The sequence below is a fragment of the Somniosus microcephalus genome, chromosome 14 (assembly GCF_052327205.1).
Source record: "Somniosus microcephalus isolate GS21.2 chromosome 14, FLI_Smic_1.0, whole genome shotgun sequence".
Lineage (NCBI taxonomy): Eukaryota > Metazoa > Chordata > Chondrichthyes > Squaliformes > Somniosidae > Somniosus > Somniosus microcephalus.
The window spans coordinates 6,658,713-6,676,940 of record NC_141000.1 but is presented as its reverse complement, the minus strand read 5'-3'; the positions used below and the strand labels follow the sequence as shown (position 1 = coordinate 6,676,940).

The 18,228-nt window shown below is 45.7% G+C and overlaps 1 protein-coding gene and 1 long non-coding RNA gene across 3 annotated transcripts in view; one reads left to right on the top strand and one right to left on the bottom strand.

Annotated features, from left to right (window-relative positions):
* Positions 1–18,228, top strand: part of LOC147107297 (cilia- and flagella-associated protein 47-like) — a 797,073-nt gene that overhangs the window by 92,275 nt on the left and 686,570 nt on the right. For both annotated transcript variants that reach the window (XM_086006182.1, XM_086006181.1), the window contains 4 exons: positions 4,640–4,869; positions 6,248–6,440; positions 9,289–9,511; positions 16,352–16,504. In XM_086006182.1, coding sequence (XP_085862308.1) covers positions 4,640–4,869; positions 6,248–6,440; positions 9,289–9,511; positions 16,352–16,504 — 799 coding nt within the window. The remainder of the gene's footprint in view (positions 1–4,639; positions 4,870–6,247; positions 6,441–9,288; positions 9,512–16,351; positions 16,505–18,228) is intronic.
* LOC147107298 (uncharacterized) overlaps positions 1,434–18,228 on the bottom strand; it is an 81,139-nt gene continuing 64,344 nt past the window's right edge. The window contains exon 4 of the long non-coding RNA XR_015080763.1: positions 1,434–1,633. This is a non-coding gene — a long non-coding RNA (uncharacterized LOC147107298). The remainder of the gene's footprint in view (positions 1,634–18,228) is intronic.

Genomic DNA, 18,228 nt, shown 5'->3' with positions numbered 1-18,228 from the left:
TGGGTAGTGTAGTCTTATACATACAGCTCTACACAGCTCTACGGCTCCACCTAGTGTCCACTATAGAATGGCATGTTATTGATCATTACACCCATCACTCTGCCTTCCCTACCCTACTCCTGCACATCCTTACTCACACCAACTTACCTTGCACCTCCACCCATCATTCTCTGTCTACATTATCACATCCCCATCTCATTAGCCATCCCTCACAATCACCCTCATCCTAGTGCAATCATACCAACGAACAACACACAAGGTAGGCACTTGGGTGTTTTATGCAATGTTCATGTAAAGTTTCTGTTAATGTGGTGTCAAACATTGAAACCTTTATTTTCAACACTTTGCGTTCTTGGACAGATTTGTGTGTACCTTTGGAAGTGGCTTAGCGAGTTGCAGTGAATGTTGAGACATAACGGTACCCCCCGCAATGGTGATGAGTGTGAAAGGAATGGCTTGGGCATTATAGGGATGCTTTATGGTGTTGGTGTGGAGTGATGCCAACCTGGCGCATCATGTGGCAGCCAGGGTGTACAGCGTCAAGTGAAGTAAATCTGGCCATGGTGAGGCCATCCCTGGTCTCCCGGGCAGCAATGTGGTCGGGTGCTGATGCCCTCTGTCCTGTGCAGCATCAGTTGATTGCAGAGAATGTTGGTGGTGGTGTTGTTGGTGCTGCTGGTGTGCCTGGTGCTGCTGGTGTTGGGGCTGATCGTGGTGGGATTCTGAGGACCAAGGTGAGAGAGTATAAAGGGCACCCATGTTGATGGACTAGATGGCAGGTGAAGTAGAGATGACAGAAGCGATCTGTCAATGGTGAGAGAGGTAATGAAGTCAAACTGGATGGAGACTTGTGTAAAGACTTGCAGCATGGTGAATCTGTTGTGGAAATGCAGTGAGGAAGAGTTTGTGGCTCAGGGAAGATATCTCTGTAAGGTGGGAGCTTTTACTGTATATTTGAAGCTGCCAACTCAACAGCTGGTTCAGTGGCCACTGAACTCCCGCCTCAGCTTGACAGACATGGTCCATGACCAGCGTGGACCCTGTGGGTGAGCTGTCAAATGCAGAAGGTGAGCTGAAATTCATTCTTAAGTGGCTCTAAACAAATCAGTAATTACCTGAATTGGTTCCCCCGCAGTGAACCCGCTGCTGTGTGTCGGGTCTGCTCAGCACTGACAGACCTGACATCGGGGAAAGGTACGTGGTGGCGGGTTCACAGCAGGGTCCCGGCCTGCTGGGGGAAAATACTTTCCCACCCGACCCGCCACCAATCGTGCCCGCTAACCCTGCGCAAAATCCAGCCCTAGGTGATGACAAAACTGATTTTCTTTACAGAGTATTGTGGGGAATCTATGGAAATGACTGCCAGCCAAAATAAAAAGGAGTTGTGTAGGAATGTCTAGTTCCTATCCAAAGACTGAGGTCCACTCAGGCGCTCAAACAAAATGAAGTTTAATGGAAACTAACAGGTTTAAACAAGTAACTGCAGGAGAACATCGAGTTTAGGTCTATTCAGTTCGGAGGCTCCACGAGGACTGCTGGCTGGTCCCGTGGTTGACGTCATGACGTCATCACGTTCTTCCCGCCAGTGGGGGATCACGTGATGTACTGCGTGACGTCATCGCGTTTACCCGTGCTGTTAAAGTAAACAGTGTAAATAAAGATACAGACTCAGGCTGTAGCTAACATGTTGTTAAAGGGAATTATATACAAACGATCTGAGTCCTTTAGTGGCTCCGCCACAGTTGGATAATTATCTGGTTAGAAATGTAATTGGTGTTAACATTTTTACCCACCTTATTGAGCAGTTTGGCATCCTGTTTTTAAGGATTACTAAAGTAATTTTGATGTGATGGGAAATATGATTTTTTTATTTTGCTTAAAAACGGAGAGAGTTTTTAAGACTTCAGTGGATTTGCTATTTATTGCATTAGCAACAAACCAATTACATAAATGACGCACCTTTGTAGATAATGGTAGTTTTCATGTTTTGAGAGTGGGATCCTCAGAACACAATTAATACTGTAGATCCTTCTTTCAGGATATATGAGTGGTATGTGGGAGATCAAATACTAACAAAGTACTATATTAATGGCCCAGATTTTCCTGGGGCTTGCGTCAGCAACTATTTCATGGGGACCCTTAAACGGCCCGATAGAAAGAAGAAATTATGGAGTAAGTGACTTATGCCATGCCATATTTTCCTGGGACTTTTGCACTGCTCCACCGTTACCCTCACAGAAAACAGTGAGAAATTATCGATTATAGCTTCGCCCCATTAAAATCAATGGTGATCACAATTTTCTTGGATTAACGGCAGTTTTCATGCTGCCATCATTTAGACTTAAAAATGTCACAGGTGGCTTGGCAGCGGTGTAATTTATTGTTCCTAGGTGAGTTCTTTTAAACATATTTCCAATGCCCGCAGAAAATTCATAATCAGCTTTAACAACAGCTGGAAGCATTGCTTCTGTGGCTAGAAGACAGCGCTCAGCAAGTAGAATAGGCAGTTTCCAATTTATGATCACCCTCATATATCCAAAATGCCCTGGGGGTATGCCTGGGACCTCCTGTCCTGCTCTCTCCTGGTTCCCGTTTTCATTATGTAGATTGGAGTACTGCTGAGTTTCAGGCCCACCTGCACCCTGCCTACCTTGTTTAAAGTGATAAAGTTAGAATGAATGGACGGGACTCTAAGGTGGATTAGAGGCAGAAGTTAAAACATGTTCAGAGAAGGCTGAGAATGATTCAGAACTCCCACAAGCAAATGAAAGAATGGCATTTCAAGAGGAATATATATTCTTTTTAATTCCTAAGAGGAACCCTGCACTGTTGCAGATCTTGCCGAATCCAACAACAAGGCGCAAAAATGTGTCCAGTTCTGGCTGGGCTATGTATAGACTGTCCGTGGACACGATAAGAAAAAGAATTCCTAAGTGCTCTGAGCTGGTTACAATCTCCCAGCAGTTTATCAGACACATTCCAGTCCCGGTCTCCTTTTTGGAAGCAGGATTCATAACCGGTGTTCTCATCCCACTCAATTATACACACACCTCAGTCTAAACACAATCCACTTGGCACCGTTACATTGGCCATTGGCTGTGCCACTTCTGATTTGCTGCTATGCCCACTGTAGTGTATTACATAGAAACATGGAAGATAGGAGCAGGAGTAGGCCATTCGGCCCCTCGATCCTGCTCTGCCATTTAATGAGATCATGGCTGATCATCCAAATTCAGTACCCTGTCCCTTCTTTCTCCCCATATCCCTTGATCCCTTTAGCCTTAAGAAATATAACTAACTCCTTCTTGAATATATTTAATGAATTGGCCTCAATTGCCTTCTGTGGTAGAGAATTCCACAGGTTCACCACTGTTTGGGTGAGGAAATTCCTCCTCCTCTGACCTAAATGGCTTACCCCTTATCCTTAGACTGTGACCCCTGGTTCTGGACTCTCCCGCCATCGGGAACATCCTTCCTGCATCTAGTCTGTCTAGTCCTGTTAGAATTTTATAAGTTTCAATGAGATCCCCTCTCACTCTTCTAAACTCTAGCTAATATAAGCCTAATCGACCCAATCTCTCTTCATACGTCATTCCTGCCATCCCAGGTATCAGTCTGGTGAATCTTCGCTGCACTCCCTCCATGGCAAGAACATCCTTCCTCAGATAAGGTGACCAAAACTGCACACAATATTCAAGGTGTGGTCTCACCAAGGCTTTGTATAACTGCAGCAAGACATCCTTGCTCCTGTACTCGAATCCTCTCGCTATGAAGGCCAACATACCATTTGCCCTCTTAACCGCCTGCTGCACCTACATGCTTACCTTCAGCGACTGGTGCACAAGCACACCCAGGTCTCGTTGCACTTCCCCTTTTCCCAATCTATTGCTGTTCAGATAATAATCTGCCTTCCTGTTTTTTCCACCAAAGTGGATAACCTTGCATTTATCCACATTATACTGCATCTGCCATGCATCTGCCCGATCACCCAACCTGTCCAAATCATACTGGAGTTTCTCTGCATCCTCCTCACAGCACACACGCCCACCCAGCTTTGTGTCATCTGCAAACTTGGAGACATTACATCTAGTTCCCTCGTTTAGAGCATTAATATATATTGTGACTAGCTGGGGTCCTAGCACAGATCCCTGTGGTACCCCAATAGTCACTGCCTGCCACTCGGAAAAAGACCCGTTTATTCCAACTCTTTGCTTCCTGTCTGCCAACCAGTTCTCTATCCAAGTCAGTACCTTACCCCCAATCCATGTGCATTAACTTTACACGCTAATCTCTATTGCGGGACCTTATCGAAAGCCTTCTGAAAGTCCAAATACACCACATCCACTGGTTCTCCCTTATCTATTCTACCAGTTAAATCCTCAAAAAGTTCCAGTAGATTAGTCAAGCATGATTTACCTTTTGTATTCTAATTAGATATGCAGGAAAATTTGGAGTAATTTATTAATGCCGAGATTGGCATGCTAGATGGCAATGTTGACAGTGTAGATTGCCAATCTCACCATTGCAGGAAAATCGAGGCCAATATATTTTTAAATTCCCAAAATCTTGATCTGCAAATTTCAGGTATTTGAATGCACGTGGAAGACTTTGCTTGTTGTTTCATTTCTCATTTTTGTAGATCGACAGCAGGTTGAGTTAACACTGACTGGAACTGGGTTTCCCGTCAATTTAAACATCAGTCCAGTAAGAGAATTTGATTTCCAGGAATGTCTTCTTGGTGAAAAAGTGAATGTTAAGGGTACTCTTCGAAATGACTCCCCATTGCTTCCACTCACCTTCCAGTTCCAGAAGATAGCACACTTTCAGGTCACTCCTGCAAAAGGAAAGATTAAGCCTGGACAATCAAAGGTAAATGTTTTCCAAATACGCTGTAATTTTCTCATTTGCATAATGTTATAAAATGTGTAGATTTGAGAGAAAAATGTAATTATTACTGTATGAGTTACTAAATGATTTTTGACACATGTAGCATTCCTTTTACTTGATGTAGGGAATTTTTTTTGCGAGTAGAGTGGTGACTTGAGCAATTATCACTCTTATGCTGTGGAATTTTTTTTAAAATGGGTTGTTGATTAAAATTCAGCTCAGACTGATGGGATGAAAGTCTCCTCTGCTGGTTGAGGTGGTGTGTGAAATGAGTTGGATTCCTATTGGGTACAGACCTATAACACAATCTGCATACAAATTAGTATTTAGTTGGCAAATTCACTTAGAGATATAAGGACAGATTTTTCCACTCTGCTTCGCTAGTGCTGGGGTGGACTGGAAGCAGGAGACTCGGAAAAGCAGGCCTCAGATCTGTTACTCTCCCAATTTTAACTGACTATGATTTTTCAGTCAGCAGGATCTTTGAGCTGTAAAAATTATGGAAAATAATAATAATGAGGACCACCAGGTGTGATTTCCTGGTTTTCTTACTTGGAATGCACTGAGTGCTTTGCAAGCCCATATACAATGGACATCATCAGTCGACATCTACCAGAGGGATGGCTCTGCTGGTGGCTGTGAAAATGCCACCAGATCGTTCTAAGCTGCCTCAGGTGATACCTACCAAATAAATCAGTTGGCAGTGCACTGGCGCATCAACCAGGTGGAAGAAGCATTGTTTGTTAGTGAAAACTCTTTTGTCATTTTCCCCTTGGAAATGTATCAGCAGCGTGACAGGGAATAGCACTTTTTCCAGGTGGAAAGTTTTCCAAAAGTGCAAAGTGTTATAGATGACACCAACTCCATTCATAAACATAAAGGGCTTCTAATCAGTGAATGTGCCGATTTTGACCATATGCACCAAGTGATAAATAAATCCCTGCTATCCTATTAGCAGTCGTGATGCCTTCATTTTATGCCACTGCACTAGGCAACCATTATTTGAAGGGGGAAGGGGACAGAATGAATGGCTCCTTTACAGCCCTCACTAATGATCTCCTTGCGGGAGGATCGGGAGCGGTGGCGATAGAGGGATCGGGAGCAGGGGCAATGGGGTGGGGAGGGGGTTTGGGAGCAGCGACGATGTTGCGGGGGGGTCAGGAGTGGTGCAATTTTCCACCCATTAAAATGAATGGTCAGAAAATTATGGACTAGTGATTGCAGAAGTGGAAAACCCTGGCTACTAGAATTGTGTCTGCACAATAATTGTTACCTTGATTTCATGCCAAAGGTACTGATTTAGCCAAGTCAAAACGATATTATGCAAATGTAACTATTTTTCTTCTTTTCCATCAAACAGGATATTGTCATCTGCTTTGCTGCACACCAACTTGGCACCTTTAACGTAAACCAAGTGATTGACTTTTTTGGATTAGTGTTGCTTCCAGACAATCCAGAAACATTGAAGATGCAATCATTTCATCAAATAAAAATCATTTTAACAGGTGTTTGCAAATCTACCATGAAGAAACTGGAACCAAAATTAATTCCTCGTAGGTTTACAACATAGTTATGAAACGCTATAGTTAATCTACATATGTGGTGATACCTCAGGATAATTTTACAGGTCAGGTGCTCCCAGTAGGAAACTACACTCAATAGAAACACAGGTCATTGGAACACGAATAGGCCATTCAGCCCCTTGAGCCTGTTCTGCCATTCAATGAGATCATGACTCCATTTACCCGCCTTAGCTCCATGTCCCTTAATACCCTTGGCTACCAAAAATCTATTGAGCTCAGATTTATAATTATGAATCTTACTGCTTTTTGTCTGCGAGAGTTGCACACTTGTACCACCCTTTGTGCGTAGAAGTGTTTCCTAATTTCTCTCCTGGTCTGAGAAACATTGCCACAGTGTTGTAGCCACATTGAATGTGGGAGCTGTGAATTTATCCTTTTTATTAAAAGGATGGACTATGGTGTGAGATTGAAGTCTTTCCCTTATTAATGATTGTCTTTGGCTTGTTTTTGTGGTAGTAATTGGTCATTAATGATACACAAGTTTATGTACGCTATTGCGAAGCAATTAGCCAACAAAGTTTGTTATATTTTATTTTGCAGCTATATACCTTCCATTCTAATATTTTCTACTGATGTTATGTGATGTACATTTAAATATTTAAGTAATAGTAAAGGGAAGATATAATCTGCTGAGTTGCCTCGTATTTCTGATTATGATAAACGCGATATGCTTTAGAATTTCTGGTTATAAGCAGTCGTTTTAGAGTCGATTTTGACCCGAAGCGGGCAGGTGGGGCAGGGGGGGTTGGTGGGGAGGGGCGTCAGGGCAAGTGCAAAATGCACTCACTGGCTTACGTTTCAGGCATGGTGTATTTTAACTCCCAGGCCTCATTTAAATGCTGCCGGGCCACTTCCCACCCAGAATGGGAGGGCCAAGAGCAGCTGCCAGCAGGCAAAGTACGGGTGGCCCTTGGCTGCTCACCGACTTTCGGATATGTGGCACGTCTGGAAGTTTTGGGAGGGCTTCGCAGGAGGGAAGGGGTGGGTGGGGTCAAGGTCAGGGAAGGCTGCGACTTTCCTTACTCCTGCTCCTCTAAGCCCCACAAAGGAAATTGTTTTACTTACCTCTTTGTCCTTCCACCAGCTGCCCACCTGCTTCCGCTGGCTGGAAAACCAAGGGGGATTCTCCACTCAGGCCCTGGTTAAAAGGTCATGGGGTCCTATTAACTAACTAGGATCCTAATTTGCATAAATTTATGAGGCTGCTTTAGATAGGTGCCTTATCCACTTGCAGAACCGTGCAGGTTAATATCAGAGATGCCGGGATAGGGTCATGAATATAGAGTGTTATCCACAGCTCAGTGTTACTATCAAACTAGAGGAGTACAAAACATGGTAACAAGATAAACCAGTAATTGTATAGGTAGCTTGCTTTATACTTTTTAGGACTTATAGACCTAGAAATTGGATTGAACCTGAATCGGGGCACGAACCCATTGCAGTGCCTAATCAGGCTGGCGGCAGGACCACGGCAAATTGTATTTTTTAACCACACCTTTGGTTTGTGCCTTTTCCTTTTTTTCTCTCCCACATGGCAGCTGTCTCTTACTCTGCCAGCGCATTTCACACTTCATCTAGAGCCATCTTTTGTCTCTTTATCTGTCCTATTACCATCTCGCCTTGTCTTGAATATCTCTTAATGTCTCTTCACCTCTCCCAGACCTTCCCTTTTGTTCTTTCATCCCCTCCCCCATTTCCCAGCCCCCAAACTGGCCTTTTAATCTGTTTCATTTCCTGATTTTTTCTCAGTTCTGAAGAAGGGTTTCGACCTGAAACGTTAACTCTGTTTCTCTCTCCACGGATGATGCCTGGCCTGCTGAGTTTTTCCAGCGTTTTCTGTTGTTATTTCGGGCCTCATCTGCCTATTACTGGCAAGCTGCGGGCGGCAGTTGCGGCCCCAGAGGCAGCTCATTGGTCCCGCAGGCAACAAGATCGGCCAGCCTGGATGCCGACCAAGGGCGTAATTATGGGTGGGGATGTGGGAGGCAATTGGGAGGGGGCAAGCGGCAGCTGGCTGTGGCCCGCAGATTTAATGTGGAGCCGGGAGAAACACTCCTAAGTAAAAAACTTACCTTTTCAGTGGCACTCTCCAGTGGCCCCTTTTAGGACCACTGCTTTGGCTGTCAAGCACTTGAAGAAACTGACTGCAGCATGCATGGTGCATGCTGCGGCTATGTGCAATCCAGTTTTGCAAAGGGGGCCTCAGACAGGTGTTAGGCCAACCAATTTGCATATGCAAAGGGGTTAACGCCCGTTTCAGGTGTGTGCCCTGGACACTTATGTAGGAGGCTTTACCAATAAGGTGGGTGTCGCACTTGTGGCGTGCCCAGAAGCCAAAACCCTATTCAAAAGCTGTGGGGCTGGGCTCATTGGCATGGTCAGGGCACATTGATCCTCCAGGTTTGAGTCGCTTTGGCTGTAAAAGTTCTGGGGCATTTCCTGAGGCCACAACAGGACTCAAGCCAGTTCTCAGCTAACGGGAGTTCCACAGAAGTCTGTTAGGGTATTGGGTGGAATTCCAGGATTGGTGTGGGAACTCCCCCAGACATACATGTAGAGGGGCAGGTGCAGATTAGCACTATTTCTCCTTTTCCAGAATTTTGTTGGGCCTTGTTCATCGAAGCAGAACTGGCTTCTGCCCCACTTTCTGCTACCTCATTGGGTGATCTGCTCAATACCTGCCCTGTGCCTGATGGGAATTTCGGGCTCTGGCCGTTCTTTCTTTAGTTCAGAAATACAAATTATTCTTGCATGAGGAACATATAGAACCCAAATTATTTTTTGTATGATTAAATTTACATTTGTGTTTCATCCTTAGGGATGACTCCTGCTGCAGCCAAAGAAACTGGACTGTTGGCTCAGGAGTCAACTGATCAAATAAGCAAATACAGTGATTCATCTCCTGTTACACTCCTTACTGGCTGTGAAAACACACCCCATAGTCAAAATAGAAGCAACAATTTAGAAACCAGTGCATTTGTTTCAATCCCTGATGGCAGCTCTGCAAGTATCAGACCCAGCAACAGATATGAAAAATACATGTGAGTACTTACACAAAAAAACCTTGCATTTATATAGTGCCTTTCATGATCTCAGGACGTCCCAAACGCTTTACAGCCAATTAAGTACTTTTGAACTGTAGTTATTGTCGTAATGTAGGAAACATGGCAGCCAATTTGTGTACAGCAAGCTCCCACAAAACACCAATGAAATAAATCACCAGATTGTAGCGGTACCACCGGGTGTCCCTTACTTATGTTACATAATTCCCTTTAACTTACCTATGTTTGTACATACAGTTTACCTGTACGGGGCGTTGCCCCTTTAAAGACGCGAGCCGGCCCAGCTCGGCCTTCCGCTCCCGCGACGGGCGCCGGACCGGTTCTGCCTCCCGCTCCCGCGACGGCTGCCGGCCCGGTTCGGCCTTCCGTTCCTGACTTCGGCCGCAACGGCCAGCTGCAGTGCCGGGTGCCGGGTAAACGCAGTGACGTCATCACGCGAGTCACGTGACCGCCCCAAACGCGAGCAACACGATGACGTCACGACGCAAACGCGATGACGTCATCGCACAAACCTCCGGACTGCCTAGTCAGTCCTCGTAGCGTCCCCACTGGGGTAAGACCTGTTCCAAGGTTCTCCTGCATTGATCTTTGTTGGTTTCTGTACTTTGTCAAATCCTTCATTAAAAACCTATTGGATTGTTTCTCCTCAGTCGACCTCAGTGATTTGGTTAGGAATACACCTATTCCTACAAGATAATCTGTTTTAGGTGTTGGTTGAGGGATAAATGTTGGCCAGGTGAACACCGCTGCTCTTCTTCGAATAATGACATGGGACCTTTTACGTCTACCTGAAAGGGCAGACAGGGCCTCGGATTAACGTCTCATCCAAAAGACGGTATCTCCGACAGTGCCGCCTTCCTTCAGTAGGGCACAGAAATGCCAACCTAGATTATGTACTCAAGTACAATAGCAAAATACTGCGGATGCTGGAAATCTGAAATAACAACAGAAAATGCTGGAAATACTCAGCAGATCAGGCAGCATCTGTGGAGAGAGAAACAGAGTTAACGTTTCAGGTCTGTGACCCTTCGTCAGAACTGGTAAAAGTTGGAGATGTAACAGGTTTTAAGCAGGTGCAGAGGCAGGGAAAGGGGCGGGGGGGGAGGGGAGGAAGGAACTAAAGGGACGGTCTGTGCTAGGGTTGAAGGCAGGAGAGATTAAATGTTGCAAATGGGGTTGGCAGAATCATCAACAGCTGCCGCCTGAAAAAATGGGGGGTTAGAGTCTGAAATTGTTGAACTCAATGTTGAGTCCAGAAGGCTTTAAAGTGCCTAGTCGAAAGATGAGGTGCTGTTCCTTGAGCTTACGTTGAGCTTCATTGGAACAGTGTAAGAGGCCGAGGGCAGAGAGGTCAGAGTGGGAGTGGAGGGGAGAATTAAAGTGACAAGCGACCAGAAGCTCAGGGTCACCCTTACGGACTGAACGGCGGTGTTCTACAAAGCGGTCACCCAACCTGCGTTTGGTCTCCTCAATGTAGAGGAGACCACTTCGTGAGCAGCGAATACAGTATACTAAATTGCAAGAAGTACAAGTAAATCGCTGTTTCACCTGGAAGGGGTGTTTGGGGCCCTGGACAGTGGGAAGGGAAGAGGTAAAAGGGCAGCTGTTGCATCTCCTGCGCTTGCACGGGAAGGTGCCGTGGGATGGAGAGGGGCTGTTGGGGTGATTGAGGAGTGGACCAGGGTGTTGCGGAGGGAGCGGTCCCTTCAGAATGCTGAAACGGGAGGTGAGGGGAAGATGTGTTTGGTGGTGGGATCACGTTGGAGGTGGCGGAAATGGCGGAGGTTGATCCGTTGAATGTGGAAGCTGGTGGGATAAAAGGTGAGGACAAGGGGAACCCTATCGTGGTGAGAGCAGAAGTGCGGGAAATGGAATGGACATGGTCGAGGGCCATGTCAACCACGGTAGAGGGGAATCCTCAGTTGAGGATAAAAGAAGGCATATCGGAAGCACTGGTATGGAAGGTGACATCATCAGAACAGATGCGGCTGAGACAGAGAAACTGGGAGAATGGAATAGAGTCCTTACAGGAAGTGGGTGGGAGGAAGTGTAGTCCAGGTAGCTGTGGGAGTCAGTGGGCTTGTAGTAGATGGTTGTCAATAGCCTATCGCCAGAAATGGAGACAGAGGAGTCAAGGAAGGGAAGAAAAGAGTTGGAGATGGACTATGTGAAGGCGAGGGAAGGGTGGAAATTGGAAGCAAAGTGAATGAAATTTTCTAGTTCAGGGCGAGAGCAGGAAACGGCACCAATACAGTCATCAATGTACCGGAAAAAGAGGTGAGGGAGGGGACCTGAGTAGGACTGGAACAAAGAATGTTCCACATATCTCATGAAAAGGCAGGCATAGCTAGGGCCCATGCAGGTTCCCATAGCTACACCTTTCATTTGGAGGAAGTGAGTGGAGTCAAAGGAGAAGTTGTTCAATGTGAGAACAAGTTCTGCCAGGTGGAGGAGGGTGGTGGTAGTTGGGGACTGGTTGGGCCTCTGTTCAAGGAAGAAGCGGAGCGCCCTCAGGCCGTCCTGGTGGGGGATGGAGGTATAGAGGGATTAGACGTCCATAGTGAAAAGGAGATGGTTGGGGCCAGGAAACTGGAAACTTAAAGTGGCGGAGGACGTCGGAAGAGTTGCAAATGTAGGTGGGAAGAGACTGGACAAGGGGAGAAAAAATAGAGTTGAGATAGAAAGAAATCAGTTCCGTGGGGCAAGAACAGGCTGAAACGATGGGTCCACCAGGGCAGCCCTGTTTATGGATCTTGGGAAGGAGGTAGAAGCGGGCTGTGCGGGGTTTGGGGAACTATGAGGTTGACAGCCATGGAGGGAAGATCTCCAGAGGAGATGAGGTCAGTGACAGTCCTGGAAACAATGGCTTGATGATTGGTCTCTGGAGTGGGGCTTGAACACACAACCTTCTGACTCAGAGGTGAGAGTGCACACTCATGTGATAACTCTCACAGTATTGGAACAGAATATTACTAATTTCTGTATACAGGTAATATGTTTTATTTCTGCTAGGAATGTCTCAAACAAACTTGCTGAATAAAACTGATTTATTTACCACTTTTTAATTTTGAAATTCAGGTCACATTGATTCTTGGAAGCCCTGCCTCCTGGTTAATTTCTGTGGCCTCTTCAGTTGATGCCTCTTTTCCACAGAGAATATGATGAAGGTGTTTCCCCTTACAAAGATATGTCTGGATTTTCCTGCCTTTACCGCCTGATTTTGAGGTGGTACTCCAGCAGGCAGAGGCAAGAAAAAGCGTATTTTCCCCACAAATGTCTTACTTTCTTTTTATTTGTTCCTGGGATGTGGGCGACGCTGGCAAGGCCAGCATTTATTGCCCATCCCTAGTTGCCCTTGAGAAGGTGGTGGTGAGCCGCCTTCTTGAACCGCTGCAGTCCGTGTGGTGAAGGTACTCCCACAGTGCTGTTAAGGAGGGCGTTCCAGGATTTTGACCCAGAGATGATGAAGGAACGGTGATATATTTCCAAGTCGGGATGGTGTTTGACTTGGAGGGAAATTTGGAGGTGACCGAGTTCCCTTGCGCCTGCTGCCCTTGTCCTTCTAGGTGGTAGAGGTCGTGGGTTTGGGAGGTGCTGTCGTAGAAGCCTTAGCGAGTTGCTGCAGTGCATCTTGTAGATGGTACACACTGCAGCCACGGTGTGCCGGTGGTGGAGAGAGTGAATGTTGAAGGTGGTGGATGGGGTGCCAATCAAGCGGGCTGCTTTGTCCTGGATGGTGCCGAGCTTCTTAAGTGTTGTTGGAGCTGCACTCATCCAGGCAAGTGGAGAGTATTCCATCACACTCCTGACTTGTGCCTTGTAGATGGTGGAAAGGCTTTGGGGAGTCAGGAGGTGAGACACTCGTCACAGAATAACCAGCCTCTGACCTGCTCTTGTAGCCACAGTATTTATGTGGCTGGTCCAGTTAAGTTTCTGGTCAATGGTGACCCCGAGGATGTTGATGGTGGGGGATTTGGCAATGGTAATGCTGTTAAATGTCAAGGGGCAGAGGTTATACTCTCACTTGTTTGGAGATAGTCATTGCCTGCACTTATGTGGCGCGAATGTTACTTGCCACTTATCAGCCCAAGCCTGAATGTCATCCAGGTCTTGCTGCATTCGGGCATGGACTACTTCATTATCTGAGGAGTTGCGAATGGAACTGAACATTGTGCAATCATATGATGGATGGAAGGCCATTGATGAAGCAGCTGAAAATGGTTGGGCCTAGGACACTGCCCTGAGGAACTCCTGCAGCGATGTGCTGGGGCTGAGATGATTGGCCTCCAACAACCACAACCATCTTCCTTTGTGCTAGGTATGACTCCAGCCAGTGGAGAGTTTTCCCCCCGATTCCCATTGACTTCAATTTTACTAGGGCTCCTTGATGCCACACAAAAGAGTCATGACAGCTGCCAGGGAATCTGGCACACACATGCATGATGATCTTTTTATGGTTTCAGACGAGCTGCACATTGAGGGAGTGGAAGCCCTTGCAGTTCACAAACACCCCTGAGTGATGTGGGGGTGCCTTGATGGCCACATGTGTGCAGTCAGTGATGCCCTGCACCTGTGGGAAGCCAGCTAGAGCCACAAATCTGAGCGCCCGCTCAGTAACACTGGCTTCATCAGTGGCAAAGTTTATATAATTGGATGACTTGGCATCAGTCACCTGGGTGATGCATCGATGGGCGGCCAACTGCGAGATCCTGCAAATATCTGCTGCAGATCGCTGGAAGGAGCCTGAGGCGATGATGTTGAGTGTGGTGGTGACTTTGACAGCCACTGGTAAGGCGTGTCCACTGGGTCCTCTGGGCAGGAAGTCTTCTTCCAGCAAGCTCCAAATTTCTGCGATGATCTGGCACCATTGCCTGAGCCTCCTGAAGCACTGCTGCACAGTCATGTCCAGGAAGCTCATCCTCTGCCTGTATACCCTGTGCTGGGGTATCGCCTTCAGCGCAGTGCAACCCTGCGCTGACCCCCTCTCTCCTGTGGAGCATCAGGTCGGTGAGGAGAAGGTTGCTGGTGTGGTTGCTGCTGCTGCTGGTGTTGTTGCTGCTGCTGGTGTGGCTGGTGTTGTTGGTGCTGGGGCTCATCTTGGTCCGAATCTGAGGTCCAAGGTGAGACAGCAGCACCCATGCTGATCTAATAGATGCCAGGTAAAGTGGAGATCAGAGACACAATCCTCCAATGTACTGAGAGTGACTAGCAATGTGATGAGAGTGGCTTCTGAGGTTGCAGCAGTCACCTGCAAACTCCTGAAAATCTCTGCACAAAATGGTGTCAGCAAGAGCCTTGCCCTTAGGCAAGGAAACATGTGTAAGGTGTGAGTATTCATGTGCTTTTTCCAACCGTTACTAAATGAAGTTGCACAATGGCCACTGTGCTTCCGCCTCTCCTTCACAGGCGAGGTTCCCGAGGTGCATGAATGCCATGCGCAACCAGTTAAAGTTGAAACCTCACATTAAACAGGCTGTTAAGGGTCTCTAAACGAGCAGTTAACAACCTCAATGAGGTCGCCCGCCTCTCCCGAGTGGGTCCGCGGTGCGCCTCGAAACGCGCCCCAGTGGAAGGCGGAATGCGGCGGGATGACGGTGGGTTCCCGACGCGTTGTCAATTTCAGCGCTTTTAACCGCCGACCTGCCCCCAAACTCGCACGCTCTGCAATGTGAAAATTCCGGCCGATGACTTTCTACCCCACCCCCACAATGAGACAGAATTCTGGACTCTTAGTTCCCTCTCCATTAAGCTCGATGCCTGGCTTTACAATGCACCCACTTCCACTGAGTTAAATGCCCCTTCCTGTTGATATGTTGTTCCTCTTCCCCCATTGTCCTTTCTCCTTCCCCCTTCCTCCGTCCCCTTTTCTCTGTCCCTATGCCCTCCACTCCCGCTTCCCTCCCCCTCCTCCTCTAATCCCCTCTGGTTTCCCTTCTCTTTCTTCTCCACCTTCCCCCTCCTCTCATCCCCATCTCCCTTCTCCTTCTTTCATCACCCCTCCCTTCTTCCCATTGCCCTCAGATTCCTCCTCACTTCCTCTATTCCCCTTTCCCTCCTTTCCCAACCTCCTTTTCCCTTTTTTTCCCATCTCCTCCTTCCACTGCTCTCCTCCTCGCATCTGCTCCTATTCCCTCTTCCCCCCTCTTTCCTCCTCTTTTCCCTTCTCCTTCCTTCTCTTTTCCCTTGTCTTTATGCCCTTTCCTCTCCCTCATCCATATATATCTTGTGATTTTCTGAAGTAAAGAACTTGCATTTGTATAGCGCTTTATCACAACCTCAGAACATCGCAAAGTGCTTTAAAAGCAATGAATTATTTTGAAGTACAAATATTCTTGTTTATAGGCAAACACAACAGCCAACTTGCACACAGCAAGGTCCCACAAACAGCAAATTAATGCATGGGCACAGCATTTGACAATTTATAAAGTTATTGTCTGTGTGTTATGTGATTCATGTGATATCCTTTATTTATATTTTCTAAAGTTTAATACTGAATGTAGATTGAATCAACTGCACAGTCGTCAACAGCAAATCAGTTTGAGGCAGACTCATCATATAATATCTTTGCTAATTTGATAAATATCTTGATGCATGGATGGCTACTGCTAGTGCAAAAGGTGACGCAACAACATAATAAACCCCCACGAACATTTGGCAGATCTTTCAAATGATCATTATAAAGTACTTAAACTTTTCTTTAACTATTGGTTATTGTCTTGACCTTGAACACTTTGATTAGATTACAGCCTTGTAATTACTCATACCTCTGTATTATTTCATGTTAATATATAACTGCATTTTTTATTTAATCTTTTTTAGTGCCAGTTCCACAAAAATTAAAAAGCACACTTATGTGGACCCTGAGTACGCTCACAATGACGAGGAGGTAGCAGCACTGAAAGCACATAAGAAATATTATGAAAATTACATTCAGCATCTAAGGTTACGTCGCTTACAAAAGCTGGATTGCAGGTAAACAATGGGCATATAAATACGTTCCTCTGGCAAAACTAGAAAGAAATACAAAACTTAATGACCGCCTTTTAATCTTTTTAATCCTAGGAGTGGGATATTGTTTAACATATTCTCAGGTTACCTCTTATTCCAGTGTTTTTTTTAAATAAAGATTTTGGAGCTTAACATTACTTTTTTTAGTAACTTGAGCAATTTTTCTATTGAACAAAACACATAGTCAATTGTAGAAAGATGCAAAAGAGTGCATAAGGAATTAATTGCCATTCATCAATGAATAGCAGTATTTTACCCTTTCTTAACGCAATAAAAATAATATTTGCCTTCAACTGGTGGACAGAATTTATAAAATTTTAACTTGATAAAGCACCGTGCGGGTAATTGTGGCTGTGCGATAATGTAAAAATGGCGGCTAGCCAGTTGGCAGCCCGTTTTACAGTATCGCCCAAAGTCAGAATCACCCCCTTGTGTGTGTTGCTGTAAATGATGGCATTGTGAAAGAAATTACATCTCAAATAAATGCAAGTTTTGGATCATCTATCATATTTTTAAAACTTCTCATTTGCTTATACTAAAGAGAGAGGGACGATACCTATGGAGAGGGAACCATTTACAATCAGTTACCATGGGAGCTAGGAAGGGAAAGAAAGACAGAAAGACAGAAACAAAGACAGACAGACAGACAGACAGACAGAATTTATACAGCGTCTTTCATGATCTCAGGACGTCCTAAAGTGCTTTACAGCTAATGGAGTTCTTTTGAAGTATTGCCCCTGTTGTAATGTCGGAAGAGATCAAGCGAGCAGGAGATGGGTGTCATAGAATCATAGAAACTTACAGCATAGAAGGAGGCCATTCGGCCCATCGTGCTTGTGTTGGCTCTTTGAAAAAGCAGTCGTGCTCATTCCCACACCCCCGCCTTTTGTCCGTAACTCTGTAAGTTTCTCATCCTCATGTACCTGTCTAACTTCCTTTTAAAATTATTTATGGAGTCTGCTTCCAGCACCTTTTCAGGTAGGGCATTCCAGATCCTGACAACTCTCTGAGTGAAAATAGTTCTCCTCATCCCCCCTCTAGATCTTTTGCCAATGATTTTAAATCTAAAACCTCTGGTTATTGACCTACTCGCCAGAGGGAGTCGTTTTTCTCACTCTAAGTCTACAACTATCCTCATCACCATCTACTACGTTGCCAAGTTTCGTATCATCAACAAACTTTATAATGCTGCTCCCTACACCTGAATCTAGGTCATTTATAAAATTTTAAAAGGGTAATGGACCTAAAACAGACCCTTGGGGAATACCACTGCAAATCACCTCCCAATATGAAAAATATCTGTCCACCACCACCCTCTGCTTCCTGTCACTGAGCCAATTCCGTAAGCATACCACCACTTTCCCCTTAATTCCATGGGCTTCTATCTTCTTAACAAGCCTCCTGTATGGCACTTTGTCGAATGCCTTTGGAAAGTCCATATATACATCTACTGCACTACCTTAATCAACCTTCTCTGTTACCTCATCAAAGAATTCAGTCAAATTAGCAGACACAATTTGCCTTTAATAAATCCATGCTGGCTCTCCTTGATTAACCCATGTCTTTCCAATTTAAAGTTTATGTTGTCCATGATAATGGTTTCCAATAACGTCCCCATCATCGATGTTAGGCTGACTGACCTGTAGTTTCCTGGTTTATCACTCTCCCTTTTCTTGAATAGTGGTATA